This window comes from Mustela erminea, chromosome 18, assembly GCF_009829155.1.
Source record: "Mustela erminea isolate mMusErm1 chromosome 18, mMusErm1.Pri, whole genome shotgun sequence".
Taxonomy (NCBI): Eukaryota; Metazoa; Chordata; class Mammalia; order Carnivora; family Mustelidae; genus Mustela; species Mustela erminea.
The window spans coordinates 60,628,463-60,648,861 of NC_045631.1; the positions used below are offsets into that span (position 1 = coordinate 60,628,463).

General features: G+C 65.0%; 1 protein-coding gene and 1 long non-coding RNA gene across 2 annotated transcripts in view; both read right to left on the bottom strand.

Moving 5' to 3' along the window:
• LOC116578181 overlaps positions 1-20,399 on the bottom strand; it is a 23,136-nt gene continuing 2,737 nt past the window's right edge. The window contains exons 2-3 of the long non-coding RNA XR_004280760.1: positions 18,548-18,551; positions 1-3,337 (exon numbers count right to left, since the gene is read on the bottom strand). This is a non-coding gene — a long non-coding RNA (uncharacterized LOC116578181). The remainder of the gene's footprint in view (positions 3,338-18,547; positions 18,552-20,399) is intronic.
• On the bottom strand, positions 6,498-9,285 carry ACTG1 (actin gamma 1). The gene is made up of 5 exons (XM_032322169.1): positions 9,167-9,285; positions 8,464-8,832; positions 7,742-8,180; positions 7,460-7,641; positions 6,498-7,370 (listed from the first exon to the last, which is right to left on the bottom strand). The coding sequence occupies exons 2-5, from the start codon at positions 8,824-8,826 to the stop codon at positions 7,227-7,229; spliced, it is 1,128 nt and encodes a 375-aa protein (XP_032178060.1). The 5' UTR covers positions 8,827-8,832; positions 9,167-9,285; the 3' UTR covers positions 6,498-7,226.

The window sequence follows — 20,399 nt, forward strand, 5'->3', positions numbered from 1 at the left end:
CGTGTGCGTGTGCAGGGTCACGTGCACACATTCACCTCCTCACCCTGTCACCAGAGAGGGCCTGCTGGTGAGGACATCCCAGTAGCAATGAGCACACCCAGCCCCCAGACTTTGGTCTCTAATACCCTCCTCCAAGAACAGGAAGACACAGGGACGCAGCTGACTTGGGCCCGAGGCAGGGAACCTACGCTCCGCGTGGCGCCAGGGAAGTAATCCGCACCCGAGCCCTCCCTCCGGATGGGCTCCCAGGGGCCAACGATGGGGCAGCTGAAACGACGGAGTAAGTGAGGCAGCAGCGGGAAACGACCCGGCGCACCCGCGGACACTGAGGCACCCGCCGACGTAGACGCGCCAGCGAATGAGTGAGTGGGGAGCACACAGGTCTCACGCGCAGGGGGAAAGGGATTCATGTCGAGGCCCCCGACCCAAGAAGGTGAAGTGTAAGTGGGGCATGACCCCCCCAACCCCGGGGTGTGGGCTCCACGGCGTGACGTCCTTCCAGAGAGAACAGTACTCGCACTGGGGAGAATGAACACACCGCAGCCCGGGGTCAAGGCCCCGTCCTCGGTGACGGGTCCCGCTGAGAACAGAGACCCCTGACGTGAGGCGAGGAGAAGGCCCTTCAGCTCTGCTCTTCCTTCCCAAACCCGTCGCCCGTCCTCACACGATCCCGACGGAGGGATGGCCCCAGAACCCCCCCCCCCCCGCCAAGAATTGCCGGGCCCCCCAAAACCAGGGACGTGAGAGACGGCTCGGCCCCGAGGAGCCTGGGAGACGTGACGACGGGGCGGAGAGAGGGTGTGACAAGAAAACCAGGGACTCCTGAGCAGAGTGGACTCCGGCTACCGACCGCGAGCCAGGCTCGCTCCTGCTTTGGGCCGCGCGAGGACGGCACGGGGAGGGTGGGGGGGCTCTGCGCGGTCTCTGGGCCCTTCTGTCGATCTGGAGCTGTTCCCAAGTTGGGAGCCGACTCAGAAGAGAACAGAGGAAGGAAGGGAGAGGCGGAAGGAGGAAAAAGGAACGCTCGGAAGGTCGGGCTCGCTCGCGGCGCGGCCGTTCGCGTCAACGTGCCCTTCGCAGAGCGCAGGGACGACGGGAAGGTCCCGGCCGGTGCCCCCCGCGTTCCCGGGGCGCTTCTGCCAACCCCTTTCCCTTCCGTTTCCCGAAGGCTTTCCCTTTGCGCTCAGACACTGTGTCTTTTTCAGGTGCGGCCGGAAGTGCCGGTGTCCAGGCGCGGCGGCCCCTCAGCTCGGGCGGCGCGGGCCGGAGCCACGGGGCCTTTCCCTGCCGCGGCTGCCGACGGGGCTGTCCCCAGGCCAGTCCCAGGTGAGCAGCGCCGCGTCCCTGTGAGCCACCGGGAATGATGCGGCGCTCGGCCGCACCGCGGGGCCGCCTGCGCTTCTTCACCAGAGCAGAGGAGGCAGCACGGGGCGCGGGAGGCCGGCCCACCTCCAGGCCCATCGGGCCCCTTGTCCCGCGGGAGAGACGCAGACCCTGCAGCCGCCCCTGCTGGGCCCGGGCTGGGGGTCAGGGGGACATCAGAATTCCGCTGCCCTGGGCTCTGCGCTCGTCCGCAGGAGCCGGCTGTGCGTGCGGTTCGAGCCTCTTGTCCTCGCCGGGCAGCCGCTCCGTTTCCACAAAGGATGAGGGGAGGGTGTGGGGGGGGTCGGAGGCTGGGGCCGGAGGGTGCACCGGGCAGGAGCTGGACTAGTCCTGGGGCGCTCACCATGGCTGAGGCTTCGCCTGGGACAGGTCCAGCCCATCGGGTGGCCCGCGCAGCCCTCCGGAGCCCCCTGCTCCTGGGACAGCCGAGCCCCGCCCTCCTCCCTGGGAGCAGGGTCCCTGAGTGAGGGTCTCAGAAATGCAGCCTTTCTCTAGTGCCCCCCGGCATGCACACCCCAAATCCCGGCTTACCATCAGCCTCTGCTTTGGGGAAAGCAAAGCTAGGGGAGAGGGAGGGAACAGGGAGGGCCAGGGCAGACCCCGGGCCGGGGAGTCCACGGCGGGCACCCCAGGGAGGCCGGGCCGGACCCCGGATGACACCGCGTCGGGGACAGCCAGCGGGCTGCGAAGAGCCCACGGGAGGAGGACGGAGAAGGCCTTTCTGTCCCTCAGACAAGACCTCACTCCGGGGGCGGAGGGCCCAGCCATGGCTTTCGTCTCGGGTGTCTGCTGCCGCCCTGGGCGCCGAGGCTGTGGCTGGGTGGGGGCAGAGGGAGCAAAGGCCTCTGGGAGCGTGGAGCTCAGCTTGGGGCCCGGGGAGACAGAGGCCCCTTCCAGGCCCCTCCCCGGCCTGGCCTCCGTGGCCACTGGCCAGTAGGTTCTGAGATCACGCCATCCTGTAAGTGAGCTAAGCTCGGGTGTTAGCTGGTCCTGATACCCTCCATGCCCCAGATGCCCACAGGCTCCCCCAGCAGCCCGGCCCGGCCAAGGCCCTGTTTTGGCTCTGCTGCCCGGACTCCGAGCTCCAGTGTCTCCTGAGGGCTTTGTCTCACTGCCCCAGAGGCAGGGCCGAGTCCGCGGGCTCAGGAGAGTCCGACAGGCCCTGGGCACCTACTGCGCACGAGGCGAGCCCTGCGAGAGGGGTGGGAGCCCCCGAGAGCCCACTGCACTCGCCCTCCAAGAGCCCGCAGCACACCTGCTCGCAGGGCCGCCGGCGACAGAGCGGCAAACGGCGACTGCCGTGAGGGTGCGGGGGAACCAGGAGCGCGGCTGGTGGGACCGTGAGCCAGTCGCGCTCACACAGATGGGGGAGGTCCCCCCAGAAAGTTAGGACTGCCGTGAGAGCGGGGATCGCACCTCCTGGCACGGGCCCGAGTGAACGAGAAGCCCAGCCGTGCTCCCTGCAGCTCGGTTCCCAGAAGCCCAGAGGTCTGTCTGCAGGGGAGCAGACAGACGGACGGCCGTCTACCCAGACGGAGCTCCACTCCCGGAAGGACACCCTGACCCCCGCTACACCGCGCGGGCCCGGAGGGCGCTGCGCACGGTGGGAGACGCGGACGCAGAAGGACGAGCGCTGTGCGCCTCCCGACCACCAGCCTCGCGAGCCGCCTGAGCCCCCCACGGAGCGTCCGGTCGTGCGGAATCCTAAGACTCGCGTGAGGTCCCTTTTGTCTGTTTTTTCCTTCTGTCACCTTGTGCCTCTGGGTCACACCCGGGGACCTCTGCCGCACCCAATGCCTTGGGGCTCCCCTTCCGTGGTTTTCTGGGTCTTACATTTTGGTCCTCGGTCCGTATGGGGCTAGCACTTGTATACGGCATGAGGTCAGCGTGCGGCTTCCTTCTCCCGCACGTAGACACCTGGTTTCCCAGCACCGTTTGTCGGAAAGACGGTCCACTCGCAGGCCCTGGCTCCTGCTGGACACCACTTGACCACACGCATGAGGGTTTCTTTCGGGGCTCCTCCTGCTCCTGTGCTCTGGCCTCTACCGGTTCACGCTGCACTGGCCACTAGGCTCTTCGGGAGGTTTTGAAATCAGGAAGTGGGAGTCCTTTAGTTTCTTCTTTCTCAGGGTCGTTTTGGGGCTATGAGAGTCCATGTGAATTCTAGGACGGACTTCTCTACTTCTGCAAAAAAGCATCGTTAGGACTTTTACAGTAATTGCACCAAATCTGTAGATCACTTTGGATAATGCTGACATTCTAACAATATTGCTTAACAGTTCATGGATTTGGGGTATTTCCACTTATTTATGTCTTTTAACATTTCTTTTAGCAATGTTTATCTTCTTTCATCTCCTTGGTAAAGTTAATTTCCACGTATTTTATTCTTTTTGATGCTATTATAAAAAAGATAAATTTACATGTTGTATATTTTACCACAATTTCAAAAAAAAATCATCGGATGGATGGATGGATGGATGGAATGCATAGATAGATCGATCGATCCTATAGACCAGGGAGGGAGACCAATAATGCAGGCACGGACCTGTTGGAACTGGTGCACAGGGGACAGACGGGGCTGTGCAGGGGCCCCATGGATGGCCACGCAGGTGGTGCACGGCACAGCTCCAGAGGCTACCCCTCCCACTACCTGGTGCTGTATCAGGTAGGAGGGCCTCGGTTATGCTGCGTAACAACTGACCCCACAATCTCATCGACTTCCAGCAACAAGGATTTCTCTTTTGCTCACCCTGTATGTCCACCCAGGTTGGCTCTGGTGGCATCTCTCCAGCCTCCAGACTGATGGAGAAGCCCCTCTCTGGAATGCTGTGGCCCCAGAGCAGAGGGGAAAGAGAGCAGGGCCGCTCCCCCTTGCTTCCTAAGTTCCTCAAGCTCTATCACTGTCTAAAACATGTCCCATGGCCCATGATCAGTGGGGCGGGAAGTGTAACTCTCCAGAGAGGGGCAGCTTCCTGCAGGAAAGAGCCGCCGGGCAGCGGGGTATGAGGCTGCAGGCCGGCCCCACTGCGGGAAGCCGTGGGGAACCCCTGTGTAGCAGCAGCAGCCCCCCGCTTCCCAGACGGAAGCTCACTGAGTCGGATGTCTGTGGCCTCTCACCACTAACGGTCCTGGAAGCCATCTCGCAGCCTTTCCAGTGCGAATCCTTGAAATGGTCTCTGTCCTCTACTGAAACACTGGCTGTTAGAGACGAATGGACCTTGGACTTGGAATTGCATCCGATGCATGCAAGGTCTACCTCTTGCCTGGGGACACTGGCTCCAGGTCCCAGCGGTTACTGACCACCTGCTGGGCGTGGGGACGCTCCTCCCCTGCAGAAAGCTTGGGCACCCGCGAGCCTCCCGCCCCGCTCAGCAGTCCTTCACCTCTGCCTCCCTGTCAGGACACCAGGGTAGCTCTGAGTCCCCAGGTGGCCAAGGCAGTTCTCCAAGGAGGCATCCCTTCCGGAAGCTTCCATTCATTAAACTGAATGGTATTTAAGACCACGTTAGCCTCTGAGGTTTCATCTTCTCCAAGTTGTCCGGTCGTATGCGTTCTCTCACGCGTCTGCAGATTTTCCTCCGTCTTGGTTCGCGGCTCCGTGCACAGTCTGGAGGTAAGTCCCTGATCCTCCACTTAGAAGAGCGGCGTCCCAGGTATTCTGCTGACTTTGTGGATGACGGCCTTCCTTGCAGAGAGCTCCCTTTTCTTCTGAAGAAGCAGCCAGAAACTATCCTTGTCTTGCTTTGGTTTTTCAAAAGTCATCCCAAGCCCCATCTCCTTTCTCAAAGTTCAGCATCTTGGTAGACTCAGAGCTCCTGAGAGAAATGCCAGACAGGTGGTTTGCTGACTCGGGTGTCGGGGCCTCGCTGTGTCCTCATACCCGTGAGGAGAAGCCACGACTCTCCTGTGTGGGGACAGGAGAGGGACTGGCCCACCGGCCCCAACACCAGGAGGGCGGGGCCAGGACAGGGCTGATGGGGCGGCCCCTTTCTTCTTCTGGCTCTAGGACAGAGGTGTTCCCTGCTCCCCCACCCAACACACATGGAGTGCTCTCTCCTCCACTGCCGGGACCCACGCACACCATGGACCAGACCTTGCCCCCACGGAAAGTGGGAAACCGCACAGGGTGAGAAAGTAGTTCGGTCGTGCTGGACGCTCCCGCAAGTGGTGCCCGAAGAGGGGAGAGCCAGATGGAGGCCGGGGCTCTGGGGGGCCCACTTGCTGACAGGAGACTCTCCAGAGCCTTCCGTCGTGAGCTCTTGGGTCCCCCCTCTCCAAGCCGGACAGAGCCCACCCCCCCAACCCAGAGAGATGGGACCTAGGGAGCCCCTCCCCCCTCCCTGCTGATGAAACTTGCTTCCCAGCAGCACAGGCAAAAACGGCCCCTCAGCGCACAGGATCTTTACCCTTTCCAGCCAGTCCTTCCAAAGCCCTGAGCGACCTCCAGCCTTCCTTGAAGCGCCCGTGCAGCAGTCGGCGCAGCGTCCCCTCCGTTGGACTTCAGCTCAGGTCTCAGGGTTGCAGGATCAAGCCCCGGGCTGGGCTCCTCTCTCCCTTGCCCTCTGCCTCCCACTCCCAGCCCGCAGCTTCTTTCAAAACAGCGGCTCATTTCCTTGATCCAACCTGCATGTAGGTCCCTTTTCAATCTGAAGAAACGGACTCAGGCCTCCCACTAGAAGCCCCAAACCTTCCACTGAGGCCAGGGGCACAAACAAGGGTCCTCAAGGTCAAGTTGGTCCCGTTCCCACCACTGGGGACCAGTCCCTGCTTCAGCGACTCTGGTTTCAAGACCTTCACAGCTGCGGCAGAGCTTGTGGAAGGAAGAACCCAAGTCCCACAACACCCACCCTCGGAGGGACCCCAGCCCTGCAGGGCCCCAAGGGCTCAGTTCCCCAAATCCCCATTTGGTCTCCGCTCCGCTGGGGCCCCTGGACGCGAACCCGGCCCACGGGACAGGGGCTCCCCAGTTCCCAAGCCATGCCACGCTGCTCACTAGCCTGGATCCTTAAAATGGTCACACATTTGCTCGTGAAGGACCCAGGCTGTTGGCCAGCCCCAAGCAGGGAGCTGTCCCCTTCCACACCCTCTGCCCACCCCCACAGAGGCCACCGGACTTCACTGCAGCACTTTTTTATTTTCCTCACACAATGACGCGTTGCTGGGGCCTAATGTTCTCACATGACAGTAGAAAACCAAAAATTTGTTGTCATCTCTTAAAGAATTGAGAATTGTGTACAAAAACCTTACATAAATTAAAAGGATGAATAAATTTACAGTTGTAAATGCAAACCGTTTTCCAACTCAAGGCAATTAACCCACGGTGTTCTGGCAGGAAAACATCGGGTAAGAAAGGAAAGTGGGTCCTAAGGCTCGGACCTTCCCAACCCTGTTAGACCGGCAAGACAGAAATGACAACTCGTTCAGGACTCTTGCCAGCCTCTAGAGAAATCCTGGAATAGGCAGCTCCTACACATTAATACCCTGCACAGATCAAGAACCTCACGGCCTTGCGGGTTCTCCAATCAATGGATTTCTCTTCCAGAAACGTGTTCTCAACCTCAGCCACGAACTGACCGAGCCACATGTGCTAAGGGCTTAAATCAAAGATATGTACAGGGTATTAAACATATACCAAGGGAACAGTTAACTTGGATACAAGGTCAAGATCAGCAACAAGTTCTACAATCCAGTGCTGATATCAGATACAAGCTTCAAGGACAAATTTCTTTTCAAAGGCTGATTCCAGTTTCACGAGGCCGGCATGAGGTGTGCACATCTGCCGGGGCAACTGCTACTCCGGGTTCGCTCATGCAGCAGGTGCTACGCATCTGCCCGCAGTCCGTTTAGAAGCATTTGCGGTGGACAATGGAGGGGCCCGACTCGTCGTACTCCTGCTTGCTGATCCACATCTGCTGGAAGGTGGACAGCGAGGCCAGGATGGAGCCGCCGATCCACACCGAGTACTTGCGCTCAGGGGGCGCGATGATCTGTAAGACAGAGGACGCGGCTTGGAGTCCAGGCCGCCGGCTTCCCAGCGAGGCCTTGGAGCCCCAGCCCGCAGCCACGCTGGACTCACCTTGATCTTCATCGTGCTGGGCGCCAGAGCGGTGATCTCCTTCTGCATCCGGTCAGCGATGCCGGGGTACATGGTGGTCCCGCCGGACAGCACCGTGTTGGCGTAGAGATCCTTCCGGATGTCGACGTCACACTTCATGATGGAGTTGAAGGTGGTCTCGTGGATGCCGCAGGACTCCATGCCTGAGACAAAGGTCTCCGTTAGAGGGCACACGCCCACAACCCCACGGCCCTCCCCAGCCTCAGGGGGGGCCTTGCTGCCCCGCCGCCGCCCCACACCTACCCAGGAAGGAAGGCTGGAACAGCGCCTCCGGGCAGCGGAACCGCTCGTTGCCGATGGTGATGACCTGCCCGTCGGGCAGCTCGTAGCTCTTCTCCAGGGAGGAGGAGGACGCGGCCGTGGCCATCTCCTGCTCGAAGTCCAGGGCGACGTAGCAGAGCTTCTCCTTGATGTCACGCACGATTTCCCGCTCGGCGGTGGTGGTGAAGCTGTAGCCGCGCTCGGTAAGGATCTTCATGAGGTAGTCCGTCAGGTCCCGGCCAGCCAGGTCCAGACGCAGGATGGCGTGGGGCAGGGCGTACCCCTCGTAGATGGGCACAGTGTGGGTGACCCCGTCCCCAGAGTCCATGACAATACCAGTGGTGCGGCCAGAGGCGTACAGGGACAGCACAGCCTGGATGGCCACGTACATGGCTGGGGTGTTGAAGGTCTCGAACATGATCTGGAGAGAAGGCAACGGGCTCCTTAGTCACGGGCAGGGGCGCCGAGCCACCCCCATGCTCACACGCTGCATGCGGCATGCCACAAATGTGATGTGTAGAGAAAAGAAAAGGTTGCAGGCAGAAACACAAATAAGAAACCTTGAGACTTCAGGGAGGAAATGCCAGGAGAGGAACAGAACCCTGGAAATATCGAAAGAAATACTTGAATTTCAGAAAATAAAGCTGAGCAGAACATGGTTTAACGAAAACAGATGGGCGGTGGTCGCATGGGGCAGCGCCTACCTGGGTCATCTTCTCGCGGTTGGCTTTGGGGTTCAGGGGGGCCTCGGTCAGCAGCACGGGGTGCTCCTCGGGGGCCACGCGCAGCTCGTTGTAGAAGGTGTGGTGCCAGATCTTCTCCATGTCGTCCCAGTTGGTGACGATGCCGTGCTCGATGGGGTACTTCAGGGTCAGGATGCCCCGCTTGCTCTGGGCCTCGTCGCCCACGTAGGAGTCCTTCTGGCCCATGCCCACCATCACGCCCTGGTGCCGGGGTCGCCCGACGATGGACGGGAACACGGCCCGGGGGGCGTCGTCCCCAGCGAAGCCCGCCTTGCACATGCCGGAGCCGTTGTCGATGACGAGCGCGGCGATCTCCTCTTCCATTGCGGTCTGCGTGGACACCCGTGCGGTGAGCCGAGCCCGGCCCCGAGGGTCCGCCGCCCCCCGCCGCCCCCGAGCCCCGCGGGGAGTAACCGCCCGGCACCCGGCCTCGGGCGGCGGCGCGACCCGGCCTCTCCGCACTGCGGCCGGCCCCGCCCCGCCCCCCCAGTCCCCCCCGGCCGGCGCCCTCCGTGCACCGGCGGTCCCCCCCCCCCACCCCCGCGCAGGCCCGGGCCCGCCGACCCCGGGGCCGTACGGCCGGGCCCCTCGGGCAGGAGGCGTGGTGCGGACACCCGCAGCCGGTGCGGGGACCAGGGCCCGCGGCGCCAGGCCGGCGTCTTACCGGCGGAGGTGGCGGCGGTGGACGCGAAGGACGAGCGGGAGGAGAGCGCGGAGCACGGGCCGGCGGCGGCGAGTGAGACCGAGCGCGGCCTCCCCCGCCGCTATTTAAGCGAAGCGGGACGCGCGCGCGAGCCGGCGGCGCGCGCGGCCCCAGAACATGTCCATATATGGCGATCTTTCCGAACGCCGGGCGCCCATTGGCTCGCCCGGCCGGGACACGTGGGGCCCCGCGCCCGGCCCCGCCCCCCGCCCGCACCGCCCCCAACGGCCCCGCCCGCGCCGCCCCCGCGCGCTCCGGACCCCGCGCGCGAGACCCCGCGCGTACTCGCGCGCGGGCGGGGCGGGCAGGAGCCCCCCGGGATTCGCGGGCCCGGCTGCGGGTCGGACGGGCCGGCCCCGCCCCGGGACTGCTGGGCTGTGGGGGAGGGCCCGGCTGCACCCCGAAACTGCCTGGCCCAGGGCTCGGCCGCGCCCCAAGCCGGGGTGTGTCCCCGCGGCCGGGCCCCACGGGTGGGGGGCTTTGCCCCCGCGCGCCCCCTGCGAGATGCACCCCGAGGCTCCGCCGAGAGCGTGGGCTGCGAAGGCCGACCCTGGGCTGGGGGAGGGGCGGGCGGAGGGACCCCCGCCGGTCGCCCTTGCGGCGCTCTGGGTCCCGCGGCCAGGGGGGTGGGGGGAGCCCCAAGGAGTCGTGATCTCGTCTCGGTGACGAGGGCTAGAAGCCGCCTGTCCCCCCCCCCCGCCCCGCGCAGGTCCCTCCGCCGGAGGAGGGGGCGCCCTGCCTGGGGTCCCTGGCGGTGCGGAGACGGAGGCTTCACTGCAGACGCGGCCGACGCTTCCTGCCTCTCCAGCCGCAGGCCTGAACGTCCCCGGGCGCGGGCTCCAGTCGGGGTTTGGGGCCACCCCCCTCCCACTGCGGAGGGCCTTTGTTTTGTTCTAAGCTTCTGTGTGCGTTATGAGGAAACTGAGGCAGGAAAGTGAAGTTTTGTCTGCCCGGACCGTGGACTCTCCCCTGGAGTTGGTGGGCGCCCTCCTCTCTGCATTTCCCATGCCAGAGAGAGCCAGGGTGGCAGTAGGTTTGAGGACCCCTACCCACAGGCCGCCCCACTGCTCCCCGACCCTGGGTGGCCAACAGGCCGCCCCGTCCCTGCTGCCCAGGATTGTGTGTCCTTCCGGGTGCGGGGCGGGCCCTTTTCCCCAGGAGCCTGAGCTGGAAGACCTGTCAGCCAAGGCAGGGTCCTCGCTGCACCTGCTGGCGCCAATGTTTTGGATACGCCCAGAGGGGAACGAAGACTATGATTTCTTTGGGATGATTTGTAGGCTTTTGGAAGTGCTCAGAATTAGACGTTGGAGGGGGCGTGGGGCAGGGCACCCACGAAGAGGGGCGGTGGTCGGACCAGACCCAGTGAGGCTCAGCTCACCCAGGCAGGTGTCTGATGGCGGGGCGGGTCTCCCCTAGAGCCCTGCGGGGTGAGCCTGCCTATGGAGGGGGACGCTGGACCCAGAAGGCAAAGCCGCTGCCCAGCTCACCTGAGGACCGCAGTGCCCCAGACGACAAGGCCACCCATGTCCCCAGGCCTAGCTGGGTCCCCGACTCCCCAGACTTTTCCTGGGCGCGGGGCAAGGCTGCTGTCCCTCGGGTGTGTTCCGCACTGTGGGAGAAGCCCGTGCTGGGCCTCCTAAAGCCCATCCACGCTGGGGGCCACTCGCGCCCGTGGGCACCATCATGGCCTGCTCAGCCGCCAGGTGGGGTGTCTGTGATGCGAGGAGGACTCCCACTTGGGGGCCCCAAAATGTCACACAGGACATAGGGAAGGTGGGAAGTCCCAAGGTCTCCACGTCCTGTGTCCGCCAGCTCCGCGACGGCACTCAGGCCTCTGACTGCGGCGGGGGGCACCTGCCCGGCCTCCAGTCCCGCCGCCCGGCCCTCCTTTGTCTGGTGGCTCGGAGGGGCGGCCGCTGATGGGGACAGATGGGGAGGGAGCAGACACCCGCAGACCTCCGTCCCCGCCCCGCTTCCTCCCTGCGCACCTTGCAGTCCGCCGGGCGCCGGGTGCTCGGCCCCGGGGTCGCGGAGGTTAGTGGGGCGGGGCCCGGGAGCCCCGAACTCCCCCCGCGAGGCGCGGCGCCGGGCTGCGGGGGAGGGGCGGGCGCTACTTCCTCTTCCGCGGTGTGTCACCGGCGGGGGGACGGCAAGGTGCGGCCGCAGGTGTGCGGCGGGGGGCGGCGGCGCGCGCGGCGCGGTGCGGCCATATTTGGTGATTTGGGCGCCGCGGGAGCCCCGCCCGCCGCCCGGGAAGCCGCGGCCCGGGCAGCCCCGTCCCCGCCCGCCGCCGGCCCTGAGTCACCGGCCGGGCGGGGGTGGAAGTAACGGACGGGGGGCGCCGGGCGCGCTCCTCGCCTTATTTAGTCAAGGAGGCCGCCGATTGGCCGGCGGGACAAAGGGGCGGCGGCGGGCGGCAGGGGCGGGAGCCGAGGGGGCGTCGCCGTCCCCCGCCCCCACCCCCGGCTCCCCGCGACCCCGCGGCTCAGCGGCAGGCCCGGCCGCGACAGTGGGGGTGGGGCTGCGTGTGGGCCCCCCCGCCCCCACCGCGGTCCGGTGGCCGCCGGGGGCGGGTGCGATGCGGGGCTCGCTGCCCGGCCGGGGAGCAGGGGAGTGACCGCCCTTCTGGGAAGCAGCACCGGAAGCCTGGGACGCGTGGACGCGGTGGGGCCCGGCTCCAGGTAGAACTGGGCCCGCGGGCCGGGCGCCGGGGAGGGGGAGCACCGCCTTCTGCGCTGTGATTTTTCTGTTTTGCAACTGGGCAGTACGAGGCCTCGCCCAAGGTCACCTCGGGGCTGTGCTCTGGGAAGCTCAGGGCCGCCCCCACCCCGCCGGCATCCCTGGGGAGGGGACGCCGAGGCCGGGGCAGCCCCTGGCTGGGGCGAGCAGGGAAGCTCTGGGCAGGAGGGAGAGAGTCTGCGCTTGCCGTCCTGCCCAGGAGCGGTGCGTCCTTTCCGTTTTGGGGACAGAAACTTGAGCCTCGGAGAAACGACGTGATTTTTTTTCTAGCTCATTGCTGGCTTTGGGGGATTTGGGATTTGTGAGTTTGCTGCTCCCACACCCGCAATGGCTGAGGAAGTAGCGGGGCAGGGAGGTGGCCTCACCTTGCCCGTCAGTAACTGTGGTGGGACTTAGCGCCCCGGTCCTTAGTGCTGTCTGGCAGCCCCACACCGGCCTGCCCTCTCCCTGCTCCGCAGGACCTCTGCACCTCGGAGCAAGGCCCGCCACCCCCCACACACCCACTCTGCCTCACCCCCCCCCCACCGCCAGGCACCTCCTACCCACTCATCCCTTGTTAGGCAGACAGGCTGGGTCGTGGGCCTCCACTCCTGGCCTCTGCGGCTGCTGTTCCTCCCGCCTAGGACGCCTGTCCTCCACCCAGACGCAGTGTGGGATCCTGGGTTGGGTCCCGGAACAGAGGAACCAGGGAAGCCCGGGGAAAGTGTGGAGTTTAATATCAAGTGCCAGAGTTGGTCTCAGTGACAGAGGAGCCATGCGGGCTAGGTTGGAGGGAACGGAGTTACACGAGGGCAACAGTGCGGACCGTGCGGCAGACAGTCTGCGCCACGGTTCTGTAAATCTAAAGTTGTCTCAATAAAAACTTCACTTTAGAAAACCCAAGGAAAACCAGTTTCTCTGTCTTGGGTCTCTGTCTTCTTCTCCCAGGGCTGTGGACAGATCACATGCGCAATGATGCTTCCGCCGCCCAAAGCCTGCGGAGAGGCGAGGGGGGCCGGCTTGAGCCGCATGGGTCCTGAGGGCTGTCCCCGTAGGCAAGGCCGGGTTCCTGCTGGCTTGGCCTGCTTACCTCCGAGTTCCAAGTCAGAGGGCGAGGTCAGAGCCACATACTTCAGTGTCTGGACTAGCACCCAGCGGGGCTTGCTCCCCTGCCAGCGCTGGGCACACTGAGGCACAACTGGAAGGGAAGCCATGTGGTGGCTGGTGATGGGGTCACAAGCACCCTGGTGTGCAGTACCTGGTGCCCAGGTCTCAGGGCCGCCACTCCGTCCTGCGCCGGGAAGCCCTGGGCCAGGCCTCCATGCACCATCAACTTCTTGCCATCTGGGGAGGTACCCCAAATGTATGCCGTGCTACAGGTGGGGAAGCAGGCTTGCAGTGTGGGGAGTTGGGGGTACAGAGACCTCCCAGGCTAGGAGTTCCACACCACCCCTGTTCCCGCAGAGGAGGGTTCCAGGCTTTTCAGAGACAGGCCCTGGGGGAGTTTTATCTCCCCACCCTGGTGTAGCAGGAACCACGGAGGGTCCTGGAAGAGCAGGGGGTTGAGTCAGGACCTGGGTTCTGGGCCAGGCTCCGTCCTGTGCCAGCTGGGGCCTCCCCATGCCTCAGTTTCCCTGGAAAAGTGGTCTGGGGATGTGAAGGTAGAGTGGCGCATCAGAGGCTCTGAGGCTGGCGGTCCTTCTTCACTGGATGATGGGTCTAGGGACAGAAGGCCACGGGCAGCCTGGTGAGTCTCCCTGCCACACCCGCCCCCCAGGCCCTCTCTCTGTCTTCCCCGCGTCTCACTTTGACGTCCCAGGAGGTTAAGTTTTTGGCTAAGAGGCACTCACTCTACACCTCTGGTGTCGACCCAAGATTCCTGGGAGCCACGGCCCTTGACGGAGCAGCTGGCTCCTGGCTTTGCTCCTGAGGGCGCATGTCCAGGCCTCGCTTCCCTGGGCTTCGGCAGGCAGAGAGATGCGCTCCTGTACCAAGGGTGGGGTGTGGGCCCCGACGGGGGGCCGACCCGTAGCGCTCAGACTCCCTGTTCCCCACCTTTGCTGCACTCGCTGCCACGAGTAATGATGTCGCCAATGGGGCAGGCCCCCGCCATAGCCGCCTCCCCCAGAGGTCACCACTCTCCTCTGGACAGAGTTCTTATTCTCCTGTGAGTGGCACCCACAGTCTGCAACCGGGAAGCCAGGATGAAGCCAGGCAACAGCCCACTGGCCCGCTGTCTGTCCTGCCGGCTGTCTGCTGCCCGCTGCCCCGCAGTGAACGTTGCCCGTCAGGTCCCTCTGCTCTGGGTGCTGGAGGCGGGACCACACCCCTCACCCACCACATCACTCGATCACTGCTCTCCAGCTCCAAACCAGGGCCCGGCCCTTCCTCCGCCAGGAAAGCTCCTCGGGTTGGTTGCCTCTTCCCTGCAGGCCTCCAGGCCCTGCGCTGGCCTCGGGTCCCCTCCCCCTCCTCCTACTCACTGTTTGTCCTCACCCTCTGCTCCAGAGTGTGGAGTGTGCTCCCAGGGCACAGGGGGGAAGCCAGTGTCCCCTCTGCAGAGAGCATGAAGGGAGGGAGGCGGAAGGAATGGAGAGGGAGGGGCTCGCAGCCCTGGAGGGACCTTCCCTGAGGGGCTGGCCCGCTGGCCCCCTACCCTGACCCCGTGTGCAGAAAGAGGGCCGTGTCTCTTGGGCCGAGAAGGAAGGGAGCCGCGAGGTCCGGTCGCCCCCTGGGGCGCTGTCCTCGCATCCCCCTGCCCCCGCGCTGGTGACTCTCGGGGGCCACAGGGGACAGTGCTGAGGTGCCAGGGCAGGGCACAGAGAAGGTTCAGGCTAGCCCTGTACCTCGCGCTCTGGCCCCGGATTTGCGGAGCGCGCCCTGCCGGCCGAGGTCTCCCGGCGTCGACGAGGTCGGGGCCCCGCGGCCGGTGTCCCCATCCCCAGGACGCCTGGCAACACTCCGAGGACTAAGAGGCGGACCGGGGCGGGAACACCGGCGGGAGGACGCTGCTCTGGGCGCTCCGTCGTCCCCGCCGCTGTCCCGGGGCCTGGCGGAGTGGGAGGACGCAGGGCCAGGCTGGGGTCGCGCCGGGGCTCCGGACCGGCCTCCGGGCCCTTCGCAGCGGCCTCCGTCTCCCGCCGCCGCTGACCGGGGAAGGATCGCCGCGTGCGGGGGGCGGGCCCGGCGAGGGGCGGGCCCGGCGAGGGGCGGGGCGCGGCGGACTAGGCCCCGCCCACCCGGCCCTGGGCGGGGTGCGCGGCCGGCGGGGGGGCCGTGGCGGGGCGCCGGGGAGCCCGGTGGGCGGGCCCGGGGCGCTCGCTCGCTCGCTCGCTGACCGCGCCCGCGGCCACGGGTCCCCGCTTGGTCAGAGGGCGGTGCCCGGGCCGCCCAGCCCTCGCGCCCCCCTCCGCCGCCGGGCGCCCGGCCCCGGCTCTCGCTTTCCCCGCGCGCTTGGAGGTCAGCGCCAGGGACCCCAGACGGGAAACCGGCGGGCTTGGAGGCCCGAGCCGGGAGCCGGCGCCGCGCTCGGCGGTCGGCCCGGTGCTGTCCCCGGGTGCGCCGCCAGGGGGGTCCCGCCAGCGGGGCTGGGCCGGGAGTCCGCGCGGCACCTGTCTGCGCCGGGAGCGGCCCGCACAGCCGCGGACCGGGCCGGGGAGGCGCCCGGCACTGCTGGCCGGCCCCTGAGTCACTGTCGCCAGAGAGCGATGGGAGTGGCCGGTGACCTCAGCCGGTGCTGACGCAGGGAGAGAAGGTGGGATCCTGGTCGGCCGGTACCAGGACACTGGGGCACTAGGGGCAACGGGAGAGGGCAGGGCTAGGGCCCTGACTCAGCCAGACGGGGTGGGCCCACCGTGATGTCCAGGGGCAGACAGGACCCGCGGAGGGACCCCAGAGCCCGGGCAGACATGGACCTGCTGTGTATCTGTTGGACACACGGTGCTCGTGCCCAGGGGAAAGGGCAGTGGGCATCCCAGCTGCCATGCCCCGTCTCCTTCCTGGGCGCACTCAGTTATTTCCATAGCTAGATCCGCCCCCCCCAGGCAAATGGCCACTGATCACTAATTCAGAGAGAAGGAAGGGGCTCCAGGTCACACCCCAGGAAAGGGGGAGCCAGGATTGGAGCCTGGGACTCTAAAGCCAGCTGGTTGCTCACCCGGCTAGCTAGGGGAGGCCCGTGGGGTGGGGGACACAGGGGGTGACTTATCCCACTTCTCCAGGGGAAGTCCAGGGCTGTGAGCTGCAGGGCTAGCCCCAGGAAGGGGGTTGGGGAGCCGGACCACCACGGCCACAGAGTGACCTGGGGCTGGACGGCAGAGGTGGGGGAGGCGGGGAGGGTCCCCAGACGGCCAGCTGGGCTCACGTCCTTCCAGGGGACGGCAGACGATGCTCTTGGGTGTCGCTGTGGTACCTCTGCCTCCCTGGGTGACAGGTGGGTCGGCCCCAGCACGTGTGTCCGCAGGGGCCTGTGAGGGTGAGTCTTTGCTGGGAGCTCCCCGCCCCCCGGAGCAGTCCTCACCCACCTGTAAGCATCCGCAGGGAACCTGCCGCGCAGCTGTGCCCAGCGCCTCCCCCTGGCCCTTCCCGCAGACCCCCGGTGCTGGGAGGGACTGAGCTGGGTGGGCGGCCCGGCTGGAGAGGGGCAGGCAGGGAGCCGTGAGTGTGGTTTTGGGTGTGCGCACTGCACACCTGAATCCTACTCTACCTGGGAGGGTGGTTGGGGAGGGAGGGAATTTCCTGCGGAAAGTGTGCCCTTGGGGGCGCCTGGGGGGCTCAGTCGTAAGTGTCTGCCCCGGACCCTGGGATCTATTCCCGCATCAGGCTCTCTGCTTGGCGGGAGCCTGCTTCTCCCTGTCCCTCGGCTGCTCCCCCTGCTTGTGCTTTCTGTCTCGCTGTCTCTCTCTCTCTCTGTCAAATAAATAACTAAATAAGAAAATGTCCGCTTGGATGTCGAAGGCCTGATTCCCTGTCTCTTGCTTAGACGGCTCTTCCGGGGAAGTGGGTGTCGTTTGAGTTCTGGTCCAATATCCAGGTTGTTTCGCGCTTCTCCGTTTTAGGCCTTTCTCTTCATTTCCGCTGCCATGATATCTTGGCGCTTCTGGCTGGGCTCTTGCTGGAGTCCCCTTCTTGTCCTGAAGACGTCCAGCCCCACGCACAGTGGCCTCGGGAGATTTCTTACATTCTTTTTTCACAGTTTCTTTCCCCCCTTTTTATTTTTCCAGGTTTTTTTCCCTTTGGGACCTCTGATAACGGGGTGCCGTGTCTCTCCCACAAGGCCTTTAATACCGTTACTGTTCCTTTGACCTGTTTACCCCCCGGCTTTTTGGGATATTTCTTTGACTCCGTCTGACCTTGCAACGGAATATTTTTATCCCAGTTACTATAGTTTCTAATTATTTTGTTTTGAGATAATTCCAAACTTACTAACTTTCTAACGTTTACCACAATTGCCTTATTGTTCTTTTTATCTGTCTGTTCACTTCTGAACCGTTTGGGAGTTGGTCTCAGACATTCCGCCTCTACGCCTCCGTATCTCTGCGCGTTTTCCCGGAGAACAGGGGCATTGTCCTGCGGAACCCCTGCGGCCCGTGTGCGACGGGCGACAGAACAGGTCGGTGCTGGTCTCGTCTGCGGGCTGTGTGTTCACAGCAGCATTGTCCTGACGTGGTCCGGGGCCACCTGTGTCGTCCAGGCGTCACGAGCCCCCCCCATGCTACATCCCCCAGGCTGCTTTTCTCACGCGCCCACGGCACCGGAGGTGCGCGGATTCTCCCGGAAGGGACTGGCCCAGAGACCGTGGGCTGGTACTCGGCCCTGTCACCCTGGGACAAGGAAACACTGCCTTCCTGTTTTGTCCCAGAGGTCCCTTTCAGCTCTGTAGCAAGTTCCGGGCACACAGTAGGCACTTACTGCGGCCCGAGTGTGTCTGCCGCACGCCCGCGTGGACACAGTCGCACGTGAAGGCTGGGCTGCACAGAGGCAGCCCCGGTCACGTGCAGAGCTGGGGGGTCCCGACTGTCTGTGCTGGCGCGTCTCAAAGCCCAGCTGCACGGTAAAAGTCACCTAGTTTCCCGGAGCTGTTCTGGTCCTGCTGCGGAGCCCTGTGCAGCCGGAGACTTGCTCTCAGATACTCTGGAGCTCCTCCCACCTTGTTCCAGGAATACGCAAAAGTCCTGGGGTTTGGGTGTCCGACGACTGCAGCAGTCACATCTGGGCGGGCTGAGATGCCCTGTGCCGCCCTTGTGGTCCCTTCAGGGACTGACCGTTAGCCTTGCTGGGGCCCTGGGACTCCGGCACAGCCCGAAGCCTGCGTCCCTCTCTCCCCCTCCCCTCCCCTCTGGAGATAAGCACCCCTCCCCAAGACTTCATGACTTTGCAAGGGACAAGAGCGAGCTTTCTACACAGGCAGCGCCGGGGCGGGGGGCTTCCCTGCCAGCCAGCAGCTCTCCCTTCGAGGAGGAGGGCCACGCAGGAGAGGAGCCCATGAAAACCACATTTCAGTGCGCTGTCCTGCCTTCAGGAGGGGTCTTGGGGGGTCGGGATGGTGGGGAGGGAAGTGCGTGGATTTTCGCACGGGGCCGCCATGAGATGCGGGAGCCGCCTCCCCACGCTTCATTCCAACACTGCCCTCTCCTCCCGGCCCCACGGATGGGAGCCTGTCACCCTAAACCGCCCGCAAGCCTCCGGTAAGCCAACCCAGGCCCCGCCTGCCCGTGTAAGTGGAACTTCAGAGCGGCCGAGCTCCGCCATGAAAAAGTCATGAGGCAGCCCAGCCTCGGGCCTGTTTTCAGGAACAATGCAGCAGGCTGGTCCCTGGGCACTGGCCAAGCTGGACCCCAGGAGCAGACGCTGGGCCTGGGAACAGGGAAATCACGGCCTTTGGTCCGGGCCCAGCAGGAAAGCCCTGGCCTTACCCCAGGGAGGGGCAGAGGAGCCCTGGGGGCAGAGGCCCCGAAGGGGGCTGGCCGGAGTGGTCTGGCCATGGGACGGCTCAGCGCCGGGGACCTCCTGGGACAGGAAGATGTGCGAGAGCCGAGGCGCCCCAGCGGCTGAGGCGGGGGCCCAGGAAGGCGGGGGTGGAGCACTGGGGATTTCCTCTGTGTGAATTCCCAGAGACTCACTGGCCGGCGGGGAAGGAAGGGCACACAGCTGGCATTGCCCACACGGGGTGCCAAAACCCGGGCCCAGGACAGGTGCGGCCGAGGGACATCCCTCCGTCCCCGGCCATTTCCCAGCTTCCAGGGCTCCAGGCCAGCCCAAGTGGGGAACCACCCCCTCCCCGGCCGGCACCCACGGGGCCCGCGCCGGCTCACACCACCAGCGTGTTCCCCGGGCGCCCGGCCTGGTACACGTGCCCGTCACCATGGCGGCACACGGCGTGTTGGGTGGAAGCCCGGGCCGGGCGGTAGCAGCCAAGGCCGGCGGTCTAGATCTACGGCACCAGGACCCCCTTCCCTTGCCGCGGCCCCTCCTGGGCCTGCCCGTCCCCCAGCGTCCCAGGGAAGGAGCGGTTCCCTGAGAAATCCAGGGTAGGTGCCAGGGCTGGGGGCCTCAGCTGGACCTCACTGGGGGGGCAGCAGGCCAGGGACCGGCCCACCCTTGCACGCTGGGAGCGTCCGAGAGTCGGCGGACCTCTGCCTCCCAGGTCCTGCTCCAGACAGCAGGGTCTGTCTCGCTGTGTCCGTCTGGGCCTGGCCACTCCCTGAGGTGGGGGGGCTGCAGGGGAGCCACTCACCCAGGCATCCTCTCTGTGTCCGGGAAAGCAAGTCATGCATGTTGAAGTGGACACGTCAGGCACCCTGACTCCTGTCCTCAGGCCCTGTCCGGGGGTGGCAGACGACAACCCAAGGCAGTGCACACTCACTGAACAGACACCCCAACCCCCAGGAGGGCAGGTTCAGAGGTGACCTCGGATGCCTCCGAGGGGACTCTGGACAGGCCGCAGGCATTGCGTGCCCAACGTGGGTGGCTGTGTGGACCCCTCTGGCAGGGGTGCGTGTGTCCTTGAGGACACGGCCGAGGACACAGCAACCACAGGCTCTCACACGTATTCCCTGACCCGGATTCCCTTGTGCTGTGCACAGCCTGATCACCCTGCTGGGCAGCGGTGGACGGACTCTAAGGCTGGGATCCAGGGAAGCTTCGCCAGGGCCAGGGCTGGCCCAGCCACTGACCGTGGCTCCCTCTGTCCCACACCATCTGTGTGCACCTTTGCACGCACACCCACCCCGACACGCACACTGCCTCACCTCCCTGCAGAGGCTCATCCCATCACACCGAATGTTCCAGTACCTACTGTGCGCCGGAGCCTTACAGGGGATCGAGAGAGGAACCGTGACCCCTGGCAGGCATCTGGGCTTGGGGCTTGGGTCCTGGGGGGCTGTAGGGGGCCATCCATGCAAACACCTCCTTGCAAGGAAGTCTGGGATGGGGGGCCCACTTCTAAGCGTCCCCCTTGGGGACTGAGGTCCCCCCT

Excerpts from the sequence above, each read along its gene's own strand:
- ACTG1 (XM_032322169.1), bottom strand. The coding sequence starts at position 8,826 with ATGGAAGAGGAGATCGCCGCGCTCGTCATCGACAACGGCTCCGGCATG. Across the intron at positions 8,181-8,463 it reads ACCGCGAGAAGATGACCCAG|ATCATGTTCGAGACCTTCAA; the intron begins GTAGGCGCTGCC and ends CCTTCTCTCCAG. Across the intron at positions 7,371-7,459 it reads CCAGCACGATGAAGATCAAG|ATCATCGCGCCCCCTGAGCG; the intron begins GTGAGTCCAGCG and ends TCTGTCTTACAG.